The 12881-nt window shown below is 43.6% G+C and overlaps 1 protein-coding gene across 1 annotated transcript in view; it reads left to right on the top strand.

Moving 5' to 3' along the window:
- The first annotated feature begins 7138 nt into the window (after nucleotides 1-7138).
- Nucleotides 7139-12881, top strand: part of grin3a (glutamate receptor, ionotropic, N-methyl-D-aspartate 3A) — a 210398-nt gene continuing 204655 nt past the window's right edge. Inside the window, exon 1 of the mRNA XM_072259455.1 lies at nucleotides 7139-7714. Within this exon, the coding sequence (XP_072115556.1) occupies nucleotides 7139-7714 (576 nt within the window). The remainder of the gene's footprint in view (nucleotides 7715-12881) is intronic.

Raw genomic sequence — 12881 nt, 5'->3', positions numbered from 1 at the left:
AGGAGGTAGAGACTTCATCTTCTGCTAAAGTTGTCACAGATGTTAAGTTTTTTTTAAATATCTCCTGCATTTGGAGACATTACAAAACTATTAAAATTGATGTAAACATTTTTAAGAAGTTTCATTATAATGAAGATAGATACTTTATTGATCTCAAAGGAAGTTTGTGTTACAGTAGCATTACAAGTGCACAAATATACAAATATTAGAGGTAAGAAAGAATAAATTACCTTAAAAACAAGATATACAAGACTTACAAGTCAAAGATTATAAAATTTACAAGCTCACACTGATAAGATGGTAGTGCAAGAATTACTGTAATATTATACAGTAATGGGTGCACATTCACACTCTCCAGATAAGAAGTGATGGCAGTATTGCACAGGGAGTCCGTGATAGCAGTGGGTGGGGTAAACAGAGGTTAATAACAGTCTATCAGGAGGGGTTCATCACTTCCCCGGCTACAGATTGGCTCATTATCGAGCCTAATGGCCGAGGTTAAGAATGGCTTCATGTAGCGCTCTTTGGAGCAGCACAGTTGTCTTAGTCTACTTTTGAAAGTGCTCCTCCGTTCAGCCAAGGTGGCATGCAGAGGGTGAGGAATATTGTCCAGAATTGTCAGGATTTTCCACAGGGTCCTTTGTTCTACCACTGCCTCCAGAATGTCCAGTTTGGCTGCTATAACAGAGCTGCGTTTCTAATCAGTTTAAAGAGCCTGTTGGGATCAACTGTGTTGAGACCATTGCTGCAGCACACCACTGCATTGTACTGGTGATAACAGACTGGTAGGACATGCGAAGGAGAGACCTGCATACTCCAAAGGACCTCAGTCTCCTCAGGAAGTAGAGGTGGCTCTGGCCCTTCTTGTACACAGCCTCTCGGTTGGTGCTATTCTCAAGTCTATCATCCAGGTGCACCCCGAGGTACCTGTAGGTCCTCACCATCAATTGTAACAGGGAGCAGTGCCCGCTTGGACCTCCTAAAGTCCATCACCATCTCCTTTGTCTTACTGATGTTAAACTGCAGACAATTCAGCTTGCACTGTTTGACAAAGTCCTCCACCAGTGTCATGTATTCATCCTCCTGTCCTCCTTTTATACATCCAACTATTGCTGAGTCGTCAGAGAATTTCTGCAGATGACATGACTCAGTGTTGTATCTAAAGTCCGAAGTATACATGCTAAACAGTAAGGGAGCCAATACAGTCCCCTGTCGGGCCCCAGTGCTGCTTATAGTCATTCCTGACACCCAGCTCTGAAGCCACACAAACTGTGGTCTGCCAGCCAGGTATCAATTATCCAGGATACAATGGAAGTGCCAACCTGCATTTAATGGAGCTTTTCCCTCAACAATGAGGGCTGTATGGTATTGAAGGCACCAGAAAAATCAAAAAACACTATAAAAGACATAAAACTGGCAATAATAAAAATCATTAGAGCAATAAAACTAATTTTAAACAATAGCTTATCCTCAATTTACCTCCTTCCCTGCCAGCCCAGAAATCGCTCTAATATCAGTGAGGTTTCACATCCTAAACCATGCTTGAGAAATAATTTACCAATGTAAAGATGCAGAACCCAGAAAAAAACTGCTCTCCTTCCCCGTTTGACTCAATGGAGAGTTGAACTGGCAGATTCAGCCTTGCAAAGCTGTCAGTGAGCCATGGTCTCACTGAGCATGCATATATCCACGACCTACTTTGATTCAAATAGTCGAATGCAGGCAGTTCCCTTTGGAAGTGTCAGCCACAGCTGTAAGATGTGGTCCATTGCATAATGAGTCTGGACTGAGTAGCACAGTACTCTAAGGCAGGCAAACTCAAGAACATCATCATACAAGGATAGAGCACTGGAGGAGGAATTTCAATTTACTATCTTTGTGCTTTCCTGATGCAGGACCATACTAATGCTTCTGTTTTCACTGTGTGGCTGAATCTTGTTCTGTTTCACATAGTATTCCAATCTTGCCATAAAAGTATCAACGGTCCTTACTTCAGAACTCTCGAAATTGAAAGTGAAACAAGGACCAGGCAAGTGTGGTGATAGATTGCACTTCAGGGTAACATTTCCAAATCAGGTTTGGATGCTGGCAGCATTGCTTTCAGAGGAAGTTGACATGGAAACAGTACAAGAGGCCAGTCAAGATTTACTTTATAAAGCAAACCCGCAATATTCAATGCAAAGGTCATAAGGAATCAAAATGGCAAAATCACATTCATTACTTTTATTTATAGTTATCAAACATGGCCTTTTGAATGATCAAAATTGAATGCTAAGTGTGTTGTATATTTCCAAAATTTTTGGTAGAATTCCCATTAAAATTCTAATTCAAACATATATTGATGGTCCTCGGTTGCTGTAGCCCATCCACTTCAAGGTTCAATGTGTTCTGCATTTGGAGATGCTCGTCTGAACACCACTTTTGTAACCCATGCTTATTTGAGTTACTGTTGCCTTTCTGTCAGCTTGAACTAGTCTAGCCATTCTCCTCTGACCTCACTCATTAACAAGATGTTTTTTCCCACATAGCTGCTGCTCACTCGATGCTTTGATTTGTATTTTGCACAGTTGTCTGTAAGCTCTAAAGATGACTATGCATGAAAATCCTTGAAGATCAGCAGCTTCTGATATACTCAAACCACCCCATCTGGCACCAATAATCATTCGATGGTCAAAGTCACTTTGATTCATTTCTTCTCCATTGTGATGTTTGTCTGAACAATAACTGAACCTCTTGACCATGTCTGCATGCGTTTATGCATTCAGTTGGTGTCACATGATTGACTGATTAGATATTTGCATTAACGTGTAGCTGTATGGGTGTAGCTTATAAAGTGGCCACTGAGCATATAAACTGAGGTTGCATTTTTATTAAAAACTAAGTATTATTCCTGCAGATCCTACTCAAAAGGATTCAGCAAACTTGGAGTCTTCACTCTTAAAGGGGGACACAAGGAGGGACCTTGTAAGAATGCAATATGTGATGAGTTTAATCCTAACTGGCTGCATAACAGTCCCAATAATCCCATTTTGTGTTGTATTTCTCCATGATTCTGAGCATTTTTTCAGATTTAGCAATGATGAGAGAATAAGGCAGGTACAATCTGCAATACAGTTGCTTCACAAACAGCTCCTGGAGCAAGGTACTCACATCTTTGTGCCACAAGACCTTTTACAAAGCACAAATTAGGAGCTGATAAAATACTTTGCATTTGTTTGGATGCATGCTCTCCAATAAATCTCAAGAATCGCAACACTATTCAAGACAAGGAAATCTGCTTCAGTGGTACCGCACCCTATCCTCCATTGTCTTCACCACCAATTCAATGTGCTACTTCGACTGCAGCTCCCAAACCCAAAGCCTCTTCTACTGTGATAGGAGCAGGTCTGCCAGCATGTAGGAATACCAGCATCTGCAGTTCCTCATCCAAGGATGTTCCGGTTGCACAGGAGTCTGGTTTGGGAAAGCACTCAGTGGCCAGTTTATTAGGTTAACCTGTACACCTGCTTGTTAATGCAAATATCTATCAGCCAATCTTGTGGCAGCAACTCAATGCATAAAAGCATGCAGACATGGTCAAGAAGTTCAGTTGGTGTTCAGATCAAACATCAAAATGGGGGAAGAAATGTGATTTAAGTTGCTTTGACCACGGGAAGATTGTTGGTTCCAGATGGGGTGTTTTGAGTATGTCAGATACTGCTGATCTCCTGAGATTTTAGAGTTGACAGAAAGTAGTTTGAAAAACAAAAAAAAAAGAACAGTCAATGAGCGGCAGATCTGTGGGCAAGACAGTCTTGTTAATGAGAGACTAGAAATATGTGGTGGAGAGTATATTGGCTGGTTGCCTCACAGCCTAGAATGGAAACACCAATGTTCTTGAATGGTAACACCTACAAAATGTAGTAGATACAGCCCAATCCATCACAGGTAAAGCCCTCCCCACTACTGAGCACATCTACACAGAGTGTTGTCCCAGGAAAGCAGCATCCATCATCAAGAATCCCCACCATCTAGACTATGTTCTGTTCTTATTGCTGCATCAGGAAGAAGGTACGGGAGCCTCAGGACTCACACCACCAGATTCGGGAACAGTTATTACCACACAACCATTAGGCTCTTGAACCAGAGGGGATAACTTCACTCACACTAAGACTGATCAGTTCCAACAATCTGACAATCTCCAGAATCACTTTCCAGGACTCTTCATCTCATCTCATGTTCATGATATTCATTGCTTATTTACTATTATTATTATTATTATTATTATTATTATTATCTTGTTTTGTATTTTTTGTATTTGCAGTGTGTTTTGGACATTAATTATTTGTCTACCTTGTGTGTAGTTCTTCTTGTCTTTCTTTGTATTTGGCTGTGAATGCCTGCAAGAAAATGAATCTCAGAGTTGTATATGGTGACATGTATGTAACTTGACAATATTTTAGTTTGAATTTTGAAATCAGAGGAGAATGGCTAGACTAGTGCAAGCTGACAGGAAGGTGACGGTTACTCAAATAACCACATGCTACCACAGTGGTGTGTAGAAGAGCATTTCTGAATGCACTACACATTGAACCTTGAAGCAGATGGGCCACAGCAGCAGAAGGCCACTGATATACACTCAGGGGTCACTTTATGAAGTACAGGTGGTACCTAATAAAGTGGCCACTGATGGTATATTACAATTCTTTCATTGTTGCTGGGTCTATACCCTGGAAACCTGCACCTAATAGCACTTAGCGTTGCATTCAGCAGAAGGACTGCAGTAGGTTAAGAAAATAGTTCACTGTCAACTCCTCAATATATGGATAATAAATTTTGACACTAGCACTGAAGCTCACACACCTAAACTGAATTTTAAAGGCAGAATGTTCAAGTCACATTAAAAGAAATGGAAGTCTTGCATCTGTATTGTGTACCTATTTCTCAGTTTGCCCAGTCAGCTTTATAGGAATTAAATATAGATTTGGTAGCAATGCCTAAAAATAGGCAGCATATGTGTGCTGATAAGTAAGTTGCCAGAAACACATTCACAAAAGAATACACAGTAATGGGAATGACTGCCGTCTTCTTCAATGTGGTGTCACCAATACTTTATGGAAGGTAGGCAGGCATTGGTTTAACACTCTTGCAGTCTTCACCTACTTCATCATAGGACTTGTCTACCTGTACTGCACTTCCTCTGTAACTGCAGCACTGTATTGTACACTCTGTTATTAGTTTTCCTTTAGTACTACCTCGATGTACTTGAAATGCACTGGTTTTTCTGGATCAAGGATCAACTTTATTCACCAGATACACTTGTATGTGTTAGGAATTTGCTGTGGTGTGTTGGTCAGAGCATGTCATGCAACAAAATAGGAACAGCATTCAATTCTGAGGAATAATGAATTTAAGAGTTGAAATAAATTTAGAGATTAAAGTATGGATATGGAATAATATTTGCATAAATACATAAATACTATCATGTATTTACAATGAAAATAACATTATAACGAGTTGTTGAAAATATTTACAGTGCAATGCAATGTCAGGAGTAACTGGTAGAGGGAGCAGGGGTCGGTGCTAACTACAAAGGATGATCAGATTAATTGCCTGGGGGCCGAAAATTTTAGTATAGTAGGAATTTTTGGTTTAATTGCCCTATAGCACTTTCCAAAAGGAAGGTTTTGGAAAAGGTAATTTGCAGGGTGTGTTGTGTCCATAATGATTTTCCCTGCCTTTTTCATTGTCCTGGACATATACAAGTCCTGCAGTGATGCTCGGCTGCGGCCAATGACCTAACAATTTGCGGTAGTTTGTGTATGTTGTGAGAGGATGCTGTAACAAACCAGACAGTAATGGCTGACGTGCAGAGCAGAGTTTTCACTGTATCTACATACATACACGTGACAATAATAAACCAGTTACTGGCCTGCATCCACGGCAGAGTGGCACTCTCAAAACCAGTGAACTTTCAGTCTAGCTTTTTATTTTTGAGTCTCTTGTGGGAATAGAAGTCACAATATTCTGATACAGAAGTAAGGGTGGTAGACGAAACTCCCCAGCTGATGACTTTCACGTTGCCTGCCCCTCATCCACTACAATGGCTGTACCTGACTGCCCTGGAGAGGGACAGATGGAGTCCAGCAGAACGCCTGGAACACTTAGCAATGAGGTGCGTGAGGGAGAACAACTCCTTGATTCAGAGTGATATCCTTACCCTTCCATCGGAAGCTTATGGATTTAAGTCCAACTTGAGACACTTGAACATCAAATTCTTGCCTAACACTTGACTGCAGTACTGACAGTGTTACTTTGCCATAAATGCATTCTTCATATAAAATACTATCCAGACTCCATCTACTGAATCACACAAACACCGAAGATGTCAAGAAACTATTTTAAAAAGAGTAACGGAGGGAATATCTCCGATGTGCTAGCCAATATTAACTACCAGTCAACCACACAGAACCAATCTCCTGGCCGCTATCCCATTGTTTTGCATGGACTCTTGCTCTGCGCGAAACCTTCTGCAGTATGCTTCTGAGAGTTCTTCTGCGGCGCTCAGCAAAATGCACGCTCTCGTTCCTTCCCTTCTTGCAATTCAGTCTCGGGCTTGTCGCCTGCACACCTGCAGAAGCGGCTCCTTCTTCGTCCCACATTGCCGTGCCGAGCCAAGTTCTCCATATAGAAAGCTGATCGCAAATAAATCGGCGCTTATTCTACCGGGAGGGGGGGAGGTTGAGAAGGCGGAGTCTGCCGCGCAGGCGCATCGACGTCGCAGTCCCTCCCTTTGCCCCCCTCTCCATGCCACCAGCTCTCCAAACCCCCTTGCGCTTGGCCGATGGATGCATGGCGGAATGTGGCGCTGCCCAGCGCGAGTCGCTGCAACTGCGCTCCAAGCCGCAACAAGTTTCCTTGGAGGATGCCTTGCGCTGCAGCTTCCTGCCTGCTCTTGATGCACTCGGGGGGAAGGGGGAAAAGCTCTTTCTACACTTTTATTCAGCACTCCAAACTGATATAACAGTCGGCATCAGCATTTTGTATTCCCGTGCTCTGTCGTTGTTCTCTTTGCTGGGATGCTTCAGTTGCTTTATTTGTAAGATTGTTCGTTATTTGTCTCACTGTTTCCTCTTGCATCTCCCCTTGCTCAGAGGTGATGAGAGTGCTGGAGGGTGGCCGAGTGCTCCCGGGGGTTTTTATCCTCCCTCTCTGCGCCTTGCTGCTGCTCTTATTGCTCCTGAGCAGCGCACCTGCCTCTCGGAGCCACCCTCAACCCTGCCGGATTCTCAAGCGCATCGGACACACGGTGCGCCTGGGAGCCGTGCTCTTGCTCCCTTCTCTGCCCAACAACACGCTGAGGGGCGAGAGGGAGCAGGGGCTGGGGTTGTCCGCTGCCCACAGCCGCCAGGACGCCCGGGAAGCGCTGCTGCGCGCCGCCCGCCAGCTGAACGCCAGGCACGGCATGCTGCCTTACAACCTGTCGGTGGAGGTGGTGATGGGGATGGAGACGGGGTTGGGCGAGCTGCCGGTCTTCAGCGTACCCCCGGCTTCCCGCAGGGACCCGCAGTCCTTCCTGGAGAGTGTCTGCCATACGGTGGTTGTGCAAGGGGTCACGGCCATTCTCGCCTTCCCGCAGACGACTGGGGAACTGCTACAACTGGAGTTCCTATCTTCCACCATCCAAATCCCCGTGGTCAGCATCGTAGCAAAGGAATATCATAGACAATCGAAGGTAAGCCACACATACAGACTGCTGGAAGCAAATTCAATTCAACTTTCGGAAGGGGAACTGGTTACCTGCTGCATCAAGGGTTTGTTTGGTTGGGATAGGAGGAGGGTAGAATGGACTCCCGTTTAGAATTTGCCCTGGCGTATTATCAGCTATCATGTCCCTGCTGTACATGGCCAAACTATTCTAAAAGTGTTTTTATTTTGTTCCCCGGCACGAAAATGTCAAGATAGTTGGGTGATATGTAGTTTTTGAGTTGACTTGTTTGGAGCTGGGAGACCGCAAAGTACGGAGCAGAGTTGCCGAAAAGCTACCACGGCGCTGGCGGGCCGAATGTCTGGTTGTGTGTTGTGAAAGGAGCCATGTCCAGAAGATCGATCTGGTAGGTGGTGAGTGTGGAGAAGTAGAAAAGAAGGTCCCTCCTCCCTCCAAAAAAAACCTGAAGTTTGCCGATAATTTCTCATAATCTCCTCAGTTTTACTTACGAGTCCACAAGCTGATAGATACATTTGCACAGTCGCTGCCGTAATGCGTGATGAAAGACGAAAACCAGAGGTTTAGGCGCCTATATAAAGCTTAGGTTGAAGGCAGTTGAAATTTATTCGACCAAAAAATCCCATATCTTCCTCAATCTCTCTCTCTCTCTCTCTCTCTCTTTCTCTTTCTCTCTCTCTCTCTTTCTCTCTCTCACTCACTTACTCACTCTAACTCTCTATCACACACACACATAAAATTGTCAGAAGTAATGGTTCGCCAAAGAGACGTATGCAAAACAATGTTTATTAGACAAGGAATTTATGTAGTTAACAGTTAACTTCAATAATGCAAGCGAATTATATTTCAACTACATGTAGAGAAATTACCATCTTCAAAATAGCATTATTAATAGTCTTAGGGAAAGGCTTTTCGGGAACTTCAATCCTACCACTCACTACCTTGTGTGGCAACTGGATCGAAGATTAGCATTCGAATGATAGCATCTACCTGAAGCGTTCATTCATTTCATTACGTGAGAACACATCCGCTTTTAGATATTTTCAACTTAAGTATGAATGATTATGGACAAATAAGTTGCAGTTGGCAGGGAATCAACCGTTTTATAAGCTGTAAATTTTTTTAAAAATTGAAATCTTCGGGAACACCTGTGTTGCATTGGTAGATTTGGTGATCATTCAACTCATTTCACTCGGATTCCTGTAAATTGTGTTAAAAGAAATTTAGACAGCAAAAGTTAAGCAAGTCTCTTGTGAAGTATAAAAGGCTTGGAAACGACTGGCATTTTCAAGTGTGAACTTTCATGAAAGAGAATGGAAATTTAAACTACAGTAAATTAACAATGTTATTTAAGGCGTCTGCAAGCGAACAAAGACATTTTGATATCGCGTCATATATTTAACCATTTATTCTTGTCTGGTATTTTAGGCGTATGGATACAAGGTGAAAGAATAGAAGATATTCAGGCAGGAAGTACAGAGATTAGAGCTGAAGCTAATGAAGTGTTTGGCACGACAGGTGCAATGATAATACTGAGAGGTGTTCAAGAGGGCAGAATTTGCCGGCCTAGAAATCTTGGGGAGTTGTTGAAGATTGGGAGAGTGTCGTGGTTAAAATGTACATGGTTCAAAAGCAGGTTAATTATATTTCAAAAATATCTAATCAATTTCTGGAGGGATCAGTAAACAAGGTAGGTTTTGAAATCAAGACATTCCTTGACCGGGATTAACCTGAAAATGATTGCACAATTCATCGGTCAGTCTGGCCGTCAAAGCTGAATACTGCGCCCTGATACCATTGACCAGGGAGCGTGCAGTCACGTCTATAACCATCATTAGCCCTCACTCAGCTCCTGCAGTGAATGACAGATCTGAGATCAGCGCAAAAGAAAGCTATCAATCTCCCTGACACAGTTTCCACTCGTCCTCCCTGAGGTATTATTTCTGCTCAGCAAGATCATGAAATTGTTAGCATTCAATGTTTTCTATTGGGAGAGGGAGGACATTGGGGGGGATCCTAATGTATCATCCTATCCTCTCGATCATTGAGTATTTAGACGAGCGCTAGAAATACGAAACAGAATGCCTCCGGATGGGATTAGTATAGATTGCTGTTTAGGGCTGCCATTGACACGATGGACCGAATGATCTGATTCTGCGCTCTGATTCGAAGCTTTGAGCCAGTACAAAACTGAGTAACTTCTTTTTGATCCCCCCCTCCCCCGTTCGCAGAGCAGTGAACACAACTGATTAAGAATAAGACATTGTCCCTTCTAAATGAGCCGCGGCACAGACAGGGGCAAATGGCAGCGTGTCAGGCGGTGTACTGTGACACGTCACCAGTCGGGATCCGGGGAGCTGGAGAGCCACGCGCGCTGGTGCACGGCTGCTCTGCAGCAAGCACAGTGACGTGCTCGTATATCCCGTGAGGAGAACAGTTAGCAAAGCTATTAAATGGGCAATGGCACCCTGAGTTTACATAGAGCTCCCTTCCCTACCTCCTTCACTATCACCCGTAAAGGAGGGTTATGCCGCTAAATGTCAGCGAATTCAGTTCTTTTATATTCGGGGCAGGAGCCCACCTGTGGTTGCTTCCTTCAAGAAGGGCCATTTGAAGGAGCTTGAATGGAGCAGATAGTCTCAAATAGAATTCATCTATATCTGGATCAGTTGTATTTTAACCCCAAGCCATTTGTGGTTAATTTGTGAATTGTGCGCAGGATTCGAGTGGAGAGTAGATTCTTTCATTTTCTGGTGTGTGTTAAAGCAAGTTTCAGGAACCTTTGCGTAAAGTAACAGAGTCGGGTGAAATGCTAACCTAGACCAAGTCCCACAACCATTGCTGGCCGAGTGTGTGATGTTGGGAATACAGTTGTCGCGAGCGATGCATATCACGGTACCATCCTCCTTCTGTCAGGTCCAGAGCAAGTTTCTAGAGCCCTCGGCAGAAGCTGCCTGGGGTCGGCAATTTAAAGTGGGGGCAGCAGCCTTGCGGTTATTGGCATCTATGCCGGTGAAGCTCAGTGATGTGTTCAGCCCAAGGTGACATCTGCGATTACTTCAACGGACGAGGGCTTGACAGGTATACCCATCATTTGACTTTGCACCGATGGCAATGTCTCCCTGACCTTTGCTGTCTGTCCCCGCCGACGATTAAAGGCGGTAACTGTAGAAATCACCGAAACACATTCTAACAAGGAAATGGACGGCACAGCGTCCCAACTACTGGAGCTGCACAATGCCCGTGATCCGGGTTCAGTGCTGACTTCGGGTGTTGTCCGTGTGGAGTCTGCACGATCTCCCTATTACCAGGTGGGTTTCTCCGCTGTGCCATGGTTTCCTCCCACACACCGAAGACATTTGGGTTCTGAAGTTAACTGTCAGTAGAAAATTACCCCTAGAATGTCGGTCAGTGGTAGGATGCTGGGGGTTGAGAACGGAGTGGCAGAGTTGAAGTGAACATGGGAGAGCTTCATCGTCAGCTGGGGCTGGATGTGTTGAAGCGTCTGGTTCCGTTCTGTATGACCCAAAAGTGCCACCTGCCTCAGTACATCGACACTCTTCCTTAAAGCTCCAAAGCATTTGGGGTCGATTCATTTTTGGCGGGCTCGTTTAAACCTATCTGCCGCTTATTTTATTGCTGATGTGACCTTTTGCCATGACATTGCCGCCGTTTGATTCGGGTAGAAGGCGATGCTGGGGCGGAATGATTCAACCACCTTGTACATAAATTCTCTAGCAAGCTGGACTTGTAGCTGGTCATGTATATGCTTATATATTGGGCGATTGGTAGTTGGGGTCACTTTTCTTTTTGCCCCATAACATGCGAGTAAGTTTCAGAAATCATCTGCACATTTTATTCAGTGTTGACAGTCAAACATTTGGAGCGAGCCACGTTCCCTGCTTGCAAGTTCTATGTTGTCTTTGGAAAATGTCAGTTCGTGCAGATAGCGCCATCTAAGGGAAACGAGGGGTGTATTTCTGATAAAGGGGCCGAGGGGAAAGGGTTAATATCTGTCAAATCCAAAAACCTCAGGTGCAATTTAAGTTACAAACTTGTTCCCCTTCCACAGTGATACACGTTATAGCACCACATTTGATATATTGTTTAACATTGATTGTACAATTTCAATTAATAATTGTATGTCAGATTTACAAGACAGTAATAGTTGGAAATGAATTTGGAGATGCATAATAATAAATGACTAGCAGGATCTCTGATAACGTTGTAAATCAATAAGGCTTTAATGTTAATGTTTAGAATTAACATGACGTACTTAATATTAGATTGTTGTCAGAAATATGGTATCTTTTTAATGCATTGGTTATATTTTGGATAATTTTCTAGTGATTTGAACTAGTGCTGAAATGACAGATGGAAGCAAAGGCAGACGGACATGGTGTATAGTACTATTTCATATAGTCTAATAGTGAACTGCAAAGGCCAGTGTTAAGGTTCTTTTTCTTGTCAGGGAAAAACAATACAGAAGGGCCCAGACTGTGCTGGACTGTTGTAGAAGTAGGTGAATGTACTGAATGAGCTATTAAAATAGAGACCTGAGTTTAATCCTGCTGCCTTTGTGGAGTTTGCACATTCTCCTCGTGGTGGTGTGAGTGCTTGGGCTTCCTTCCATATCCTGATAACGTGCAGGTTAGCAGGTTAATTGGCCATTGTAAATTGCCCCTAGTGCAGAGGCGAATGGCAGAATTTGGGGAAAAGTTGATGGGAATGCGGAGAGAATAAAATGGGTATAGATGTAAAAGTAGGTGTTCGATGGTTGGTGTGCACTCAGCTGGCTGAAGCAACTCCTCCCGCTCCCTCTCTCTCCCTCTCTCTCTCTCTCTCTCTCTGTCTCTCTCTCTCTCTCTTCCCTCTCTCTTGCTCACTTTTATATTTATACAGCATGGAGTGGCCCTTCTGGCCTTCAAGCTATGCCACCCCAACAACCCAACAACCCTCAATTAACCCTAACCTAAATCTGGGACAACTTACAATGACCAATTAACCTACCCAGTACATCTTTGGACTGTAGGATGAAACCGGAGCATTGGGGAAAACCCACCCATTCCAGATGGAGGATATATATACTGAAGGTTCGTCTGCCAAGCTTGGAGCGATTAGAATTCAGGATTGTCAAGAACTGAGTCCAAGAAGATTACAGATATAAGCAGAGACC

Source organism: Mobula birostris, chromosome 5 (genome assembly GCF_030028105.1).
Source record: "Mobula birostris isolate sMobBir1 chromosome 5, sMobBir1.hap1, whole genome shotgun sequence".
Taxonomy (NCBI): domain Eukaryota; kingdom Metazoa; phylum Chordata; class Chondrichthyes; order Myliobatiformes; family Myliobatidae; genus Mobula; species Mobula birostris.
Note: the sequence above shows the minus strand (reverse complement) of the source record. Positions and strands in the feature narration are given on the sequence as shown.